The sequence below is a fragment of the Alosa sapidissima genome, chromosome 16, assembly GCF_018492685.1.
Source record: "Alosa sapidissima isolate fAloSap1 chromosome 16, fAloSap1.pri, whole genome shotgun sequence".
Lineage (NCBI taxonomy): Eukaryota > Metazoa > Chordata > Actinopteri > Clupeiformes > Clupeidae > Alosa > Alosa sapidissima.
Window position 1 is genome coordinate 26888594 of NC_055972.1, and position 14495 is coordinate 26903088.

The following is a 14495-nucleotide window of genomic DNA, read 5'->3' on the forward strand; positions in this document are numbered from 1 at the left end:
TTTTTGTGTCTGAAAGCGAGGTGAAAATTTGCCGGCCTGCTGATCTGTTCACATGAAAAAACTCGGCAAAATGTCTAGGGGGCTTGGTAGTAAATTTGGCTAGACACTTTGTCCCGCCGTTCCGTCTCGGTCTATTTTTTGCCGAGTTGTTTCGTTCCGCCACCAGTGTGAATGGGTCAAGGCGGAAAGGGGAATCTGGGCGGGCATTTCAATGCTATGTCCAGCCCACCACAGGAGATTGCAAATAAATCTAACTGATCAAAAGCAGCAATCGCAGAAACGGCACATTATGTCAATCTATAAATTCACAAATTTATTATTTTTTATAATTATATAAAAATGATATATTATTAATATATTATATTGGGTTGCACCAACAAGGATTAAGCCTTAACCTGGATTAAATCAAGGTTTATCCATTAATCCAGTTGCACCAAACTTTAAATCTAGTTTAAAAGTAATCAAGATTACATTTAAACCATCCTTTTAATCTTGGCTTAGAAATTCATATAAACCTGGATTAATTGTATCCCTGTTGCTCAACTGCTTTAAACTCAGATTTAAATTTCAGTTAGGGATTAATTTTAAACCTACTGCTGAGGTGGTTTACATTTCTGAAATGGCTGCATATGTCAGATGGTTTGAAGAAAATCGAGTCCCACGAAGGAAAATTAGAGACTGTCTCAACCCAATGGAGTTTTATGATGATGAGGAATTTTCAAAGAGGTACCGTTTCAACAAGGAATCTGTCCTAAGGTTAAATGAAAAAATCATGTACACAATTAAACATGGCAGTGACCGGAATGCAGCTATACCACCTTTGCTCCAACTACTGATAGGCCTGCGGTTTTATGCTACCGGTTGCTTCCAGATGGTGGATGGGGACCTTTTTGGAGTGCATAAATCAACCGTGAGTAGGATTGTTGAAAGGGTATCAGAAGCCATTGCAGCTTTAAAAGACCAGTATGTCAGATTTGCCCCAACAGGAGAAATATCAGCTGGTTTTCATAGAAGAGCTGGTTTTCCTGGAGTGTTGAGAGCTATCGACTGCACTCATATCCCCATTAAAAACCCTGGTGGAGAAAATGGTGAGCTTTTTCGCAACAGAAAGGGCTACTTCTCTATTAATGTTCAGGTTGTGTGTGATGAGAAGGCCCTTCTCACCAACATTGTAGCCCGGTGGCCAGGATCCACCAAGGCCACCTAGTAGGTGACAACGGATATCCCTGTCGCACCTACTTGATGACGCCTCTTTTAAACCCTCAAACACCAGCGGAGAGACGATACAATGCCAGCCACATTGAAGCAAGAGGTCTTGTGGAGAGAGTGTTTGGAGTTTGGAAACGAAGGTTTCCTTGCTTACATTCAATGCCTGCTAGAGTTGACTGTAGCTTGGAATGCAATCAGTTGCCATAATAGGCTATCTTAAAATCCAGCGATAAAACAAAGCATGAACTCTGGTTCACACTGGCAAAATTTACTACCAAGCCCCCTGCACTTTGGATATCTTACGTGATTGTAGCGTGTCCCTTCTCCCTGGGTTTTTAATAACGTTTGGAAGTCGATACCTACACCAGATGTTTCTCAGTCTGACCTATTGGTACAACCTAAAACACGGCAATAATTAACCATTTTCCTTGACGATTTATAGGGATTTACTTCAGTGCCTAATGCTTTCTAATGAGGCGAGCATCTCCAAAATGCGATGTCCAGATCTGATGACACGCCGTGCAAACCCCTAATGCGAGGGACGCTGTAGGCTAGAGTGGTGGGAAATAAACATAGCCTATAACAGTGTTTCCAAAACTTTTTTTCTGGGGGTTCACTTTTTAAAAATGACAGACCGTCGCGACTATAACATTAGGCTACATTTCAATTCCCGTTCTCCTTTTTCTTAACTCGATTAGGCTACTGCCCACAATCGTCCGGGATAGCAATGCGAGCTATGCGTGTGTAGCCCACTAACTTTTGACGAACCCGTAACAATGCTCCCTTAAAACAGTTAGGCTAACTTCCTGAAATGTGCATTGCAAACTGTAAATATTTTGTGTTGTGATGAAAAAGCTACTCACAGAAAATTGTCGACTGCCTGCATGGTGGATATCACATCGAGGCTACGTTCCAAGACGAAGATCTAGCTTGGAGATCCCGTTTGGACTCGGTCAAATGTGAGGAAAGTAGGCTAAACCCGCCCACTCCAAAGGCCATTTTCACTTTCACTCATTTTCAATGTAATAATAACTAGATGTACCGCATAGCGGTACAAAATATGACCGCCGCTCAGTCCTGTACATCCGTTCCGCGAAAATAAATCACACTTCAATTTGTCTCCATATTTTACTCCATCCCCCACTCTTGAAACTTTTGTGTATGCTTGTTTGGCATGCCTGAGTGTGTGTGTGCGGCTGCACAGAAAGTACCCTACTGGTGCTGAAAAGGTGAATAGATTGTAGAATAGCCAAAGAAGATGTAGAATTGTTATAAAACCTTTAAAATCTCTAAACAATCACAAGTAGGGCAGTTCATCACAGTTCATCCATTGCAACTGGATTGATGAAAGGTCACTTACACCTGTAGGCTACATTGTATTTGGGAAAAGCAAAAGGTATCAGCATAATGTTATTTATTTATTTATTTATTTATTTTTTATGTATTTTTAAACAAAAACATCTCTGTCAGTTCCATGCCGTTTTCAACAGCTATCAAAAACAAAGGTCATTTTTGGATGGATGGATTTTTTGTGAATGTTTCTTCTTCTACATAAGATTTTAGTCATCTTTAGTTCATGTAATACTTTATTGTCAATGCACAAATTAAGTAACAGTAGTCTGAAACGTTATTGTTAATGCACAAATTAAGTAACAGTAGCCTAGTCTGAAACGAAATGCTGTTTTACATCTAACCAGTGGTGCAAATAACTGACATGTCCAAATGGGCCTTGATGAAATGCGTCGCTAGACTGTTCATACACATTTTAACGGGCCAAAGTTGAAGAGCTTTTGTCCGTTATTGTTAGTGCAAATATAGGCTGATTCATGTTCCCTTGCATTGTTTAACTGAGGTCCATGGCTAGTCTGGCTTTCATCAGACCAAGCTCAATCTTTTAAGAAATCAAAAAATAAATAGCGGGCAGATCAGGCTGGGTTCACCCAGCCTAGTCCATAGGCACCCGATATTGTTTAATTTTCCGATTGAGATATACACGCTCTGGCTATTCTAAATGCAAAAATGCATCAGGGAGTTATGACAAAACGGTAACTAACAAACTAGATCCTAATAGAAAGCTGTTAGCTTCCCTAAGCTACAGGTAGGATTATAAGGTAGGCCTATTTACAACATAAATTGTCAATAGGCTATGCTGGCGACACAAATAAAATCTCCTTTGGAAACCAATGGCTTACGACTTACAGTATCAAGCGGACTTAAACTGCCATATCGTGGCGAAAAGTTGTAATAACATTCACGCAGTTCCATGAGTCAAGGAAAGCGCGAATGAAGTAGCCACTTCTAAATGGGACCCACTACACAGTAGCTTAAGGTGTTTTGCTAAAGCAGCCATAATGAAATGAAGGTGTCATTGTTTGGATACTTCACACACACGTGCTTTTTAATTTCACAGACTACAACTACCAAGCTGGAATCAAAGCACATCGATTCCCCTCTCACACCCTGCACGCACTTAAAACAAAATAAACAGGCGTCTCAGTCTCACGCATGTATAGGCAAAACTGTATCAGACCGGTGTAACGTTGGTAAATCTTCCATTGCACAGAATTATTTTGTAGCACGTGCAATAAATGACAGTCGAAAGATACAAACAGTGCTGCTATACATTTGCTTGGTATAACCGCATTTATAGTTTTCTACAAATGCAATAAATCAAATGCCTCCATCACTCAACCAACGCTAACGGTAACATTACCTAGGTCCTTATTGATATTACAAGATTAACGTACCTGCAGTAAAAACCAAGCATGTCCGATAAACATCCTAAGATTTATTTCGGCTTCAAGAAGAAATGGGAATTACACTTCATGTGAACATCGTCCTATCCTTATTAGATGTTCGCTGCGGTAAATTACAGTCCTTGTATGAAGCGTCCATTGTTTTTTCCAACCCACTTTTAACTTCCTTCCGGCCACCTACAGGCCAGTTGGTGTATAGTAACATAAATTAATTTATTGTGTGGCCCCCCATGAACGGAATTCCACAAAACTTGGCGTGCATACAGAGGGTGTCATAATGATCCTACACTTCCAATTTCGTGCAGTTTTGACTATGTTAGGTCACAGATACCTTCAATTACACCACCTCATTTTTACTTTTTTGTGTTTAACTAGGTGGCGCTATACATGAAATGAGTGGTTATGGAATGGGTTGACATGGCCCCTTGAGATCAACATACAAAAAAAAAAAGGTCCTCCTAAACCCTACGGTTTTCGAGATATTCACAGAAAACAGTGTCTGCCCTACCCTCCTTTCGGGGGGTCCAATTCAGCGGGGGGGCTACAGATCAAAACGAAAAACGATGGTTCCATGCTATCCATGTGGGGTTACATGTCCACCAAGTTTCGTGTACCCCGGTCTTTCAGTGTCCCGGGAATCATTAACGGAAATTTGGGCATGCGAAAAAGAAAAAGAAAAAAAAAAAAAAAATCTGACTAAACCTATATGACCGCCGCTTCGCTGCGCGGCGGTCATAATAATAATAATAATAATAATAATAATAATAATAATAACTAGAAAAGCATTTCCTGAAGGAAATACATGAAAATGCGAAAAATATGATGTAAAATATCATACAGAGTAAAAACAAACTATATTGGTTGCTAGGTAGATGAGGTTTAATATAGTTGGAATGACTGAACAGTTAAATAGGTGGATAGTTTAAAAGGTTAAATTATTTGCTAGGTAGATGAGGTTTAATAGTTGGAATGACTGAACTAGGTAGATGAGGTTTAATATAGCCTGGCCACCTAGCCTAGGATTCTAATTGCTTAACGGCAGTCTTAATAGAGCCATATTGTATGCTTAAAGCCTGAGTATATAGTTTAAACTAGAATGTATATTAACATAAAATGCAAAACAAACTTTTATTTGGAAACAGTTGGCAGGAGTCATAGTTGATAACAACTGACAGTTGAAATGTCTGAACAGTTAAATAGTTGAGTAGTTTAAATAGTTAAATTATTTAATAGTGAATTATTGTAGTGAGGACATTTATTTTGAAACAGTTGTGGGCAGAGGAAATAGGAACAGAATCTGTAGTCTTAAGAGAGTCAGATTGTATGCTTAAAGCCTGAGACAGAGTATATCATAGACTGTATATATATACAGTCTATGGAGTATATCGTTTAAAAGTTGAATTTAGATAGTCTAATGGATGTTGATAGACAGAAAGTTGAATGGATGTTGATAGGCAGATTGTTTAATGGATGTTGGTGGATAGTTTAATAGGTGGATTATTGAATGGTTTGAAGAGGACGAATGGATAGAAAGTTGGATGGAATGTGCCTTATATCCTTGTAGAATGGAGAGACACAGAGAGAGTTGGCCTAGTTGAGCAAAAAGCAGTTGATACAGGTGCAATCAGTTTAACTGGCCCTTTGATGGGTCCTAGTTGAGCAGCTGGAAGTTGATCTACCTAGCAAATAATTTAACCTTTTAAACTATCCACCTATTTAACTGTTCAGTCATTCCAACTATATTAAACATTATCTACCTAGTTCAGTCATTCCAACTATATTAAACCTCATCTACCTAGCAAATAATTTAACCTTTTACACTATCCACCTATTTAACTGTTCAGTCATTCCAACTATATTAAATCTCATCTACCTAGCAAATAATTTAACCAGTTAAACTATCCACCTATTTAACTGTCCAGTCATTCCAACTATATTAAACCTCGTCTACCTAGCAAATAATTTAACCTTTTAAACTATCCACCTATTTAACTGTCCAGTCATTCCAACTATATTAAACCTCATCTACCTAGTTCAGTCATTTCAACTATACTAAACCTCATCATGTTGGTTGCCAATTAGCACATCATCTGTTTTAACAATATATTTCACACCATATGTTTTGCATTTTCATGCACTGGTAATTCCCTGGAATTGCGTTTTCTAGTTACACCTTCCGCTGTGATTGTGTGTGAATATCTAAGTGGAATCACTGTATCGAATGTTTGTATATTGAAATAAAGTGATGTTTCTCGTGGCTGGTGCAGCAGTCATTTTTGATTCCAGTAAAGAGCAGTAACAAAACATGAGGAACTGTTCCAAATTCAGCTGTGTATGTCTGAACACAAGCATCTCAAACTGTAGCAAGACATACTGTTTAAGATCCCGTTTACATTTGTTTTGTGAAGACATACAGGAAGTGAGTGGGAGAGAGAGAGATAGGTTGGGATCAGGACATGACCGCAGGTCGGACTCGAACCTGTGTCCCCGTGGGTGCTCAGACCCGTTCATGGTACGCCACAGCACCCCCGACTTCCTAGGATTTTGATATAAACGAACAAGGCTTCTGATGCAAACATAATGTTCGGTGTGATAGGCCTATGTTTTTCTGACCCTTGGCCTGAGATGGTTCTCAGTGGCCTACCCTCATTCCTATATGACAGTTCCTGTTGCTTACACCTCAATTGATTTCCTGACCCCAGGTATCCAAGCAGCTGCATGTGAAAGATTACATCCCTCTTCCTATGCTACTGACCTTTTATTTATTTTCTTATTTCATCACACGTCAAAACACACACACACATCTGACTTTCTCCAACTTTTGCACATCTCCGTAGAACTTTTTATTTATTATTTTTGATTTCTCCTCCATCTATCTACCCATGTCCTTGATTGCCTAGCTTTTCTGTCCCCCCCACCCCCATCCCCAACACACACACTTACATCATCACTGTCATCACCTCACATACATACAGCACACTGCTTGCTGCCCACATACACAGCACACTATCCCATCTCCCTTGTCATCCCCCCAACACACACACCAAGACCCCTGGCAGTTGGGTTAGCCCCTTGAGCCGTGGATCTGCCCAAGGATTCTTCCTTAGTGTTATGTCCGTTCAGGACGCACTTACATGTATCTGTGTTCGCTTGGTAACGCCTTGCTGCATGTTGAGTATGCAGCTGTTTTTGTCTGAAATTGTCAGTTTCAGTTTGTTGAAAGTAAAGTGAGTTGCGTGCATAAACCTCTCCTCCAGTGTCCTTTTTATACACAACACTTAGTATGGGAGTTTTTCCTTGCCCCTGTTGCTCTTGGGTGCTCCTTGTTGGTGCCCCCCGCCCCCAATCCTCCCCACCTTTCTTATGCAGCCCTTGCCACTTGTAGAATTCTGGGGTATTCTTACTGTATTCTGATGTGTTCATATGTTACATCTGTGTGTAGTATACAACAGGGAGAAGTCCATATTATTGTACATAACTGTGCCTTAGGCCTGTGTACCAGCAGGAAGGTCATACAGGCCGATGTTTAGGAACATCCGAGGAACATCAGTGATAACATGAGCCGAGGGAGACAGCATGTCTGCCTATTCGGGCTAGTATCTGGCCAGGGCCGGGTTGTGTACACTGGTTGGCACCTGCCACGTTGGCATGATTGATGTTTGTATGTTTTAGTATAACAGGCTTTGTCTTAGGTTTTGACACGGAGATGGATCGAGGAAGTGACCCGAGGAACATCTTCTGTCGGAAGGCTCAGCAGCCGCTTCTAATAACAACCACAACTGTTAGACTCTGCACAGTTTTACTGTTTGAGACTTAGCCTGTGTTCTGTTATTCATTGTTGTACCATCTACAATAAATCATCATCTAATCGCCGATCCTGATCCCGCCGTCAAGCTTTATTGACCATCTTCAATACAGACATTAGAACTAAAACACAACGCAACAACCAGAGAATCCAACATTTGGTGCCGTGACCCTTCTCGCAAAAGGAGAAGAAAGACGATACACATTTGGTTATCGTGACCCGACCGCAAGAGGAGAGGCAAGACGAGAACATCCAACGGGTTCAAAGAGACTTCGGGGGCAGATTTTGGATTTTGAACATCTGTAAGAAGAGTCCATCTTGGCACCCTGATTGACGTGACTGAATCCCAGCTGGAAGCCTGCCAAGAGGGGAAACACTGCTGCACTGCGCACCCTGCATGCAGTGAAGACATTCTGACCAGGTGAAAGCAAAAAATCTTTACTCCTTTATGCGGGAAAAAGAACCAAAGTAAAGCTAATTTATTAGATAAATTAGAAATTAAAAGCTGCACATTAATGAGAGTATTGAAGTTTGTGTCATTAAGTGTTTTGACAAGTAACGTAGCCTACCTATATCAATGATTGATGAGCTCTAGATGTCTAGATGGAAAAAAGTAAAAGGTCAAAGTGTACACATATTTTGGGTAATTGGATAGATTCGTGAACGAATTAAAAGAAGTAATCGATTAACTACGGACAAGCTTGGGGGATTAAATCTTTTCTTTTTCTGTACTGCCATTACATGTTAAGCTGTGTAAGTTTTATGAAATGAATGCTGTGCGTGTGCCAATGAGAAAATAGGAGTTGCTACAGTCATTATTTTGCTGAGTGAACTGTGTGGTTGTTTCTCAACGGTCTTTGTTTAGTTTAATGGCCTAGGACTAAACTTAGTGCTACAGTGATACGGAAAGGAGACGAAATCACCAGAGTGGGGTGTTTTGGTTGTGCAGTATTTGAAAAGTGGGATAGGGTTTCCACCTATGTTTTTTTGTTGACTTGGTCAACTGGGAATTTAACGAAAGATCGTTAAAAGTGTGAGTGAGACATTAATTTGTATCATTGTCCAGCCGTTTTGGGAGAAAAGAAACAGTCTGAGTTAAGTGGAACTGACACTGGTGAAATGTATTGTTGTGGCATCATGCTGTGAGTAAAATAACTTACCAAGTGTCAGGTTACGGAGCGAGAGAGATAGAGAGAGAGTGTTTCCTTTTCCCTGGCGGGAGCGTGTGTGTGTGAGTGTGAGTGTGGAAAAAAATAAAAATAAAATAAGAGATAGACAACTTGTGAACAATTGAGAGGCGAACAAATTACTAACCAAATTTTCAAAGTGCAAAGTTGTCACTATATCACTACCACATCACGGGAAAATATAAAAAAATATATTTAAAAGGATCACGTCACTGCACAAAACACATAGTACAATTTAATATTTAATATTAGCACAATCCAGATATGGTTCTTGGTAGGAAAACTAAGTTACAGGCCTTAGCTGAGATACAAGACTATGTGTCAGATTGGATGGCAGTGAAATTACAATTGGGCAAATTTGAGGAAAAAAAGTTGGAATTAGAGATCCGAGACAGGATTTGCAGACATGAGACTGAGAGACGTGATTTGGAGGAACAACTGATGGAAGCGGATGTGTTGCCAGAACAGAGTGGAATGAGGCGAAGAGGAGTAGTCTCAGAGGCCCACTCAACGGGGAGGAGCCAACTCCTCCCATACACACCGGCACCTAGTGGGGGCGGGGGTCGCAACCATGGTCGCAACAGGCAACCAAGCACCCGCCTCAATCCGACTCTGCCTGACTTGGACTCAACAGCGCCATATGCCATGGTGGAGACATCTAGAAGTGCAGTGGACATTGATAAAGACAGCTTCATTGGACAGAATGCTGCTGTTATGGGGACCCCACATGGGCCAAGAAACAGCACCCCACCTGACCAACAGCCAGCAGGTGACACGAAACAAATCATTCTGGCCCCATCAGCAGCCACTGCTTTCTACAATCCACAAAGACAAGGAACAACGTCTGCAACCAACCATCATCAAACTGCTCCACTCCAGTATGGCTATCCACAGCCACTAGCCATAGCTTCAGTACCTCCTCCTCCCCCATTGTTGTTACCAATGCCACTGGCTACAAGCCCTTACCCACCTCACCCACCTGTCAACTCTTTCCCTACCCCACCACCACCCCCACCCCCACCTGTCAACTCTTTACCTCACCCACCCCCACCCCCCTCACCCCCACCTGCACCAGTGAATGATGGGGCATCTACATCCAATGCTGCCCAGGGAGCGACTGCTCCGGTAACAAGGCCAAAGACAAAGAAAACCAGGCCAGCGATGGAGGACTGGGATGCCTGGGATGAGTCAGCTGACGAGGCACTCATATGCCCTGTGCGCACAGTAGCCACCACCGACGGTGTGTCTGTGCTTTACCAACCAGAAGGAACTGACAACACCATCTATGCTACTGCCTTGCTTGAAGAACACATCGAAATTGAGTTCATGATTGATACTGGTGCTGAACTTAAAGTCTTTTCATCCAACCTATTGAAGAAACACGAAATACCTCTGTCAGGCATCATCAATACAGCTGGTGGACCAACTGGAGAAAAATTCAGTCTGAAGCAGACAGCCCCAGTCACCATAGCCATTGGAGAAGGAGATGGAGAAGTCTTGTGGAACCTGAGAAGGCTAAAAAGAGAGGATCTCCTGGAACATCCTGCATGGGCTAAGGGAAGGAATGACTGTGGACTGTTGGAAATGGAACCTGTCAGACTGACTGGAAAACCACCTCCATGTGTGAAACAATGTCCCATCAAGAATGGACAGATTGTGGCAGAATTGTTGGATGCAATGCAGCTGCCAAAGGAACTGGCAGTGATCAAAGTAAAGGCACATACAAGGCAAGACACCATTGAAGCAAGAGGCAATGCCATGGCGGATGCGGTGTCAAGAACAGCCGCAAGAAAAAGAGAGGGAGGAGATAATGAAACGACTAACGAGAATGGACACGGAAATGGAAACACGGACGGATCTAATGGTAACAGGAACATTTTTGAAAATGACAACGAGAAATGCATGATGAGAGTGACAAAGAAGGTCAAGGAAACATCTGAAGAGGGAAAACGGGAAAGTTTGGCCAACATCATAGACATGCAGAACAGCTCGAGCCGAGAAGAAAAATGGACTTGGATTGAAAATGCGGCGAAGCTCCATGATGACAACTTGTGGAGGTTTGGAACACGAACTGTGGCTCCAGAAAGTCTTCTACCATATCTGACGGCGCAAATTCATTCGCTTGGACACGTGGGAGTGGAGAAGATGAGGAACAGATTCATACCGGTCTGGTGGTCACCGAAGTTCACAGCAACGGCCACAGACATCGTCAAGTGGTGTGTCACCTGTCGGCAAAACAATCACGACAAGAAGGTTAAGTTGCCAATGCTGAAGACACCAGCTCCACCAGGACCATTCAGAGTTCTCCAGATAGATTACATCACTCTTCCCAAGTGCAAAGGCTACCGAGATGAGAAGTTCTCCAGGTGGATTGAGGCATTCCCTGCACGATCTGGAATTGCACTACACACTGCCAAAGTCCTCGTGAAAGACATCATTCCCCGATGTGGATTGCCATAACATAGTCGGCAGTGAAGGTCCAGGGTGAGAGAAAAGTGGATACATGCGAGCCATGGCAAACTAATAGAACCGCCTGAAACATGACGGCTTGGGTAGGGTACGAATTCTTTTAGGGGTGATGTGTGAACTAGAGGGGGGAAGATTCATGGGAGACTTTCATTTTGACAGGGAATTTATGACGTCAGGAGAAATGAAAGGTTAGGGATCCGAGAGTAGAATCTTTCTTTGAGAACCCGAGCATGCTCTCTACTAAATCTACTAAACCCCTCTTCTACTGCACTTTTTAATAAAAAACAATAAACTTCCTTGTATCCTTGTGATGAGAACTGAGCAATTGAACCAAGAAGAACGGGTGTGAATTTGGAATCGAAATGCATGCCATGATCAGGTTGCAATTTAAAACACATGCAATTAATATCAAAATAGTAAGGGAATGTTTTAAGTAATCAGAAAAGTGATAGGGACATGACCCTATTGTCCACCCACCATAAATTACGCCCATGCTTTCAGTTGAGATACAGTATGTTGTGTTAGTGAATACTCTGTGTGTCATATACTGTATGTGTGATGAGAACTCCATGATTTGGTCGCAATTTAAAACACATCAAAATAGTGCTAGTTTTAAAGTAATCCGAAAAGTGATGAATTACACCCATGCTTTCACTTGAGATACAGTATGTTGTGTTGGTCATGACATAACATGACCGTAAGGGTGTGACCCAGGGTGTGAAATGTTGGATTGCTAACAAATCTTATTACAGAGGTGATTGACATTATATTTTCTTATATTCTGTGTATGCTTTTCTATACATTTGATACAATGTATCAACTTTGCTTTGTCTGCCATTTGCTCTCTCCATGTCACGACTTTCTAATAAAGGTCATGCAACCCCTTTTGTCACGAGTTAAAGGTATTCTGCCTGAGGTCGTAATATTAGGAATATCTTGACAGGGAGCATACTATGGCAAGAAAATGCTGAAGGATGTATATGTATTGTATTAACCAATTATCTTACTTACTTGGAGTAGCCACATGACTTCCATATGGAGAATGGATCACATTCTATGTCCAAGAAGTGTCCATGTATTCATGTATTTCTGCATGTATGAGGAGTTTTGGAAAAGAACATTGTACTCATGTGATTTGTATTACCACGATGTGACTAATATGTATAAGATAGAGCCTCACCCTAGAGAACTTTGAGTAGTGTTATTGGAACATGCTGTTGCCAGTGACCTCATTTTCTAGTGATGTCAGCTCCACCTGAAACTTTCCTGTTAGCCCTATAGTTTTATCTACTGTTTATCCATTGTTCAAACACTACAGTCCTCCCTTTTAATCATCAATGTCACCATGCAGTATATATAGAGGCGATAAGAAATTAACTGCCTCAGACCTTTCAAGAGAATCACTCTCCGCTCCCTTGAACAGAAGCAGAGGCCATGTTCTGGACAACTGCAACCCTACTGGTCACCCTGGCTTTTGCCAGGGTCAGCACTTCTCCAATGCCCGGAGAAATGACCGATACAGATGTTAATATTCCTGCGGTGAAAGACGCTTTGAATTTCGCAGTCGGTGAATTCAACAAGCAGAGCAATGATATGTACATCTACAAAGTGGCGAAAGTGATCAAGGCTACGAGTCAGGTTTGTCTGCAGTCATTTCTCTTTCCTTTTCCTCCATATTGACATGTATCATTTTCTACACATGCATGTCTACGCTTTCAATGAGCCTGAAATCCAATGTGTAGTATTATGTGCTTGTTCCTACAGGTTGTTTCAGGGACCATGTACAGGTTTGAAGTGGAAATGGTTATATCTGGCTACAAGTCATCCCCACAGGAGATGTGTGCCAAGGACAACTCAGAGCTCAAAAAGGTATGCTGACCATTTTAGTGTACACCGGAAGTTATTTGAAATGCTGGTCTCATGACTACTTGTTTTTTACGACTTGGTATTGTTTGACCTGTGTGATTATGGCCTAGTATCCAGAGTTGTGAAGTAGTTATTCCGACTTTTAAGTTGCACAACCATGGGATACTACAAAGAATATGTGTATGTTAGTTCAAAATATTTCTGCTGATAACCGTTTCCAGTGTAACAATGAAGAGTAAAAAACAAGGATCAAGTGAGTAATATATATAGTATATATAAGTGAGTAAATATGAATAATGTAAAACATATGAATGTTTTGATTCATAAAAACATTTATAAGCTCAAACATATGGTGCTGGGTGCTATGTGAGAGATGTATATGCAGCTTGCAAGTGACAAACTGTAACATTGGTTATCAGTCCAAAAGTCCAAAGAAAAATTACAAATGGACCACAAAGTGACATGGTCATCCCAACTCGGCTATCAAACTGATGTCTGAATTCCCCCTTGAAATTATTGCTTAAAAGCATGTGAAGGCAGCATTAGTTGTAAATGTAAAATGTTACGTTCAATTTACAAACACTTTCATGTTTCTCTTTCAGCCAAACACATGCTATTTTGAGGTCTGGAGTCAACCATGGCTGGGCCCACCCAAGCTTATGAAGTATGCCTGCAAACATTAGATTTTCTTGAAGAAGCTTCATTGTCCAGAAAGGTTTTGGATTGCCGCATGTAGTCATACTCATTCAGTATTTTAATGAAATTTAGTTTACATTTATTTTAACTTACCTACTGACTGTCTATTTTTTATACTACCAAGTCCAAGTTCAAGTTTTATTTGTCACATAGCCTATGCATACAAGTATAATGAGCAGTGAAATGCTTACATACCTACAGTATACTGCTGTACACACATACCACTAATATAAATTGTTGAACCTTAACCAACTGTTGACAATTCTAACCAACCTTTCTCTCAAAATAAAGATTTTCTACACCATCGGCCTTAAGGTGTGCGTGGAGTGATGTGATTATGTTGTGACTCCATGAATTGTTCCTATATCTGAGGCAGATTGCATAACTAAAAACTATACATTTGGTCCTTTTTGTCTCAGCTGAGACAACACACTTTTCTGTGTGTTTCAGTTTTGAACAGTGTTGTTTTGAAAGTGGTGACATTAATACATCAAAGGACATTTTTCT

The 14495-nt window shown here is 41.1% G+C and overlaps 2 protein-coding genes across 5 annotated transcripts in view; one reads left to right on the forward strand and one right to left on the reverse strand.

Annotated features, from left to right (window-relative positions):
* The window catches only part of LOC121685788 (epoxide hydrolase 1-like), a 42274-nt gene that overhangs the window by 5616 nt on the left and 22163 nt on the right, over positions 1 to 14495 (reverse strand). For 2 of the 3 annotated variants that reach the window (XM_042066549.1, XM_042066548.1), the window contains exon 3: positions 2073 to 2114. The exons of the other annotated variant lie outside the window; for it this stretch is intronic. In XM_042066549.1, coding sequence (XP_041922483.1) covers positions 2073 to 2095 — 23 coding nt within the window. In that variant the 5' untranslated portion in view covers positions 2096 to 2114. The remainder of the gene's footprint in view (positions 1 to 2072; positions 2115 to 14495) is intronic. 3 annotated transcript variants of the gene reach the window in all.
* LOC121685796 (cystatin-like) lies at positions 7979 to 14297 on the forward strand. Of its 2 annotated transcripts, none has more exons than XM_042066563.1 (4): positions 7979 to 8191; positions 12850 to 13064; positions 13191 to 13295; positions 13895 to 14297. In XM_042066563.1, exons 2-4 carry the CDS (start codon positions 12861 to 12863, stop codon positions 13973 to 13975), a joined length of 390 nt encoding a protein of 129 aa, XP_041922497.1. In that variant the 5' UTR covers positions 7979 to 8191; positions 12850 to 12860; the 3' UTR covers positions 13976 to 14297. The 2 variants fall into 2 exon arrangements, with proteins under 2 accessions (XP_041922497.1, XP_041922498.1); XM_042066564.1 differs by having other exon boundaries at positions 12853 to 13064.

Bases quoted from the DNA above. Each gene is read 5' to 3' on its own strand.
- LOC121685796 (XM_042066563.1), top strand. From the start codon at position 12,861: ATGTTCTGGACAACTGCAACCCTACTGGTCACCCTGGCTTTTGCCAGG. The intron at 13,065-13,190 runs GTTTGTCTGCAG...TTGTTCCTACAG, and splicing joins TGATCAAGGCTACGAGTCAG to GTTGTTTCAGGGACCATGTA. The intron at 13,296-13,894 runs GTATGCTGACCA...TTTCTCTTTCAG, and splicing joins ACAACTCAGAGCTCAAAAAG to CCAAACACATGCTATTTTGA.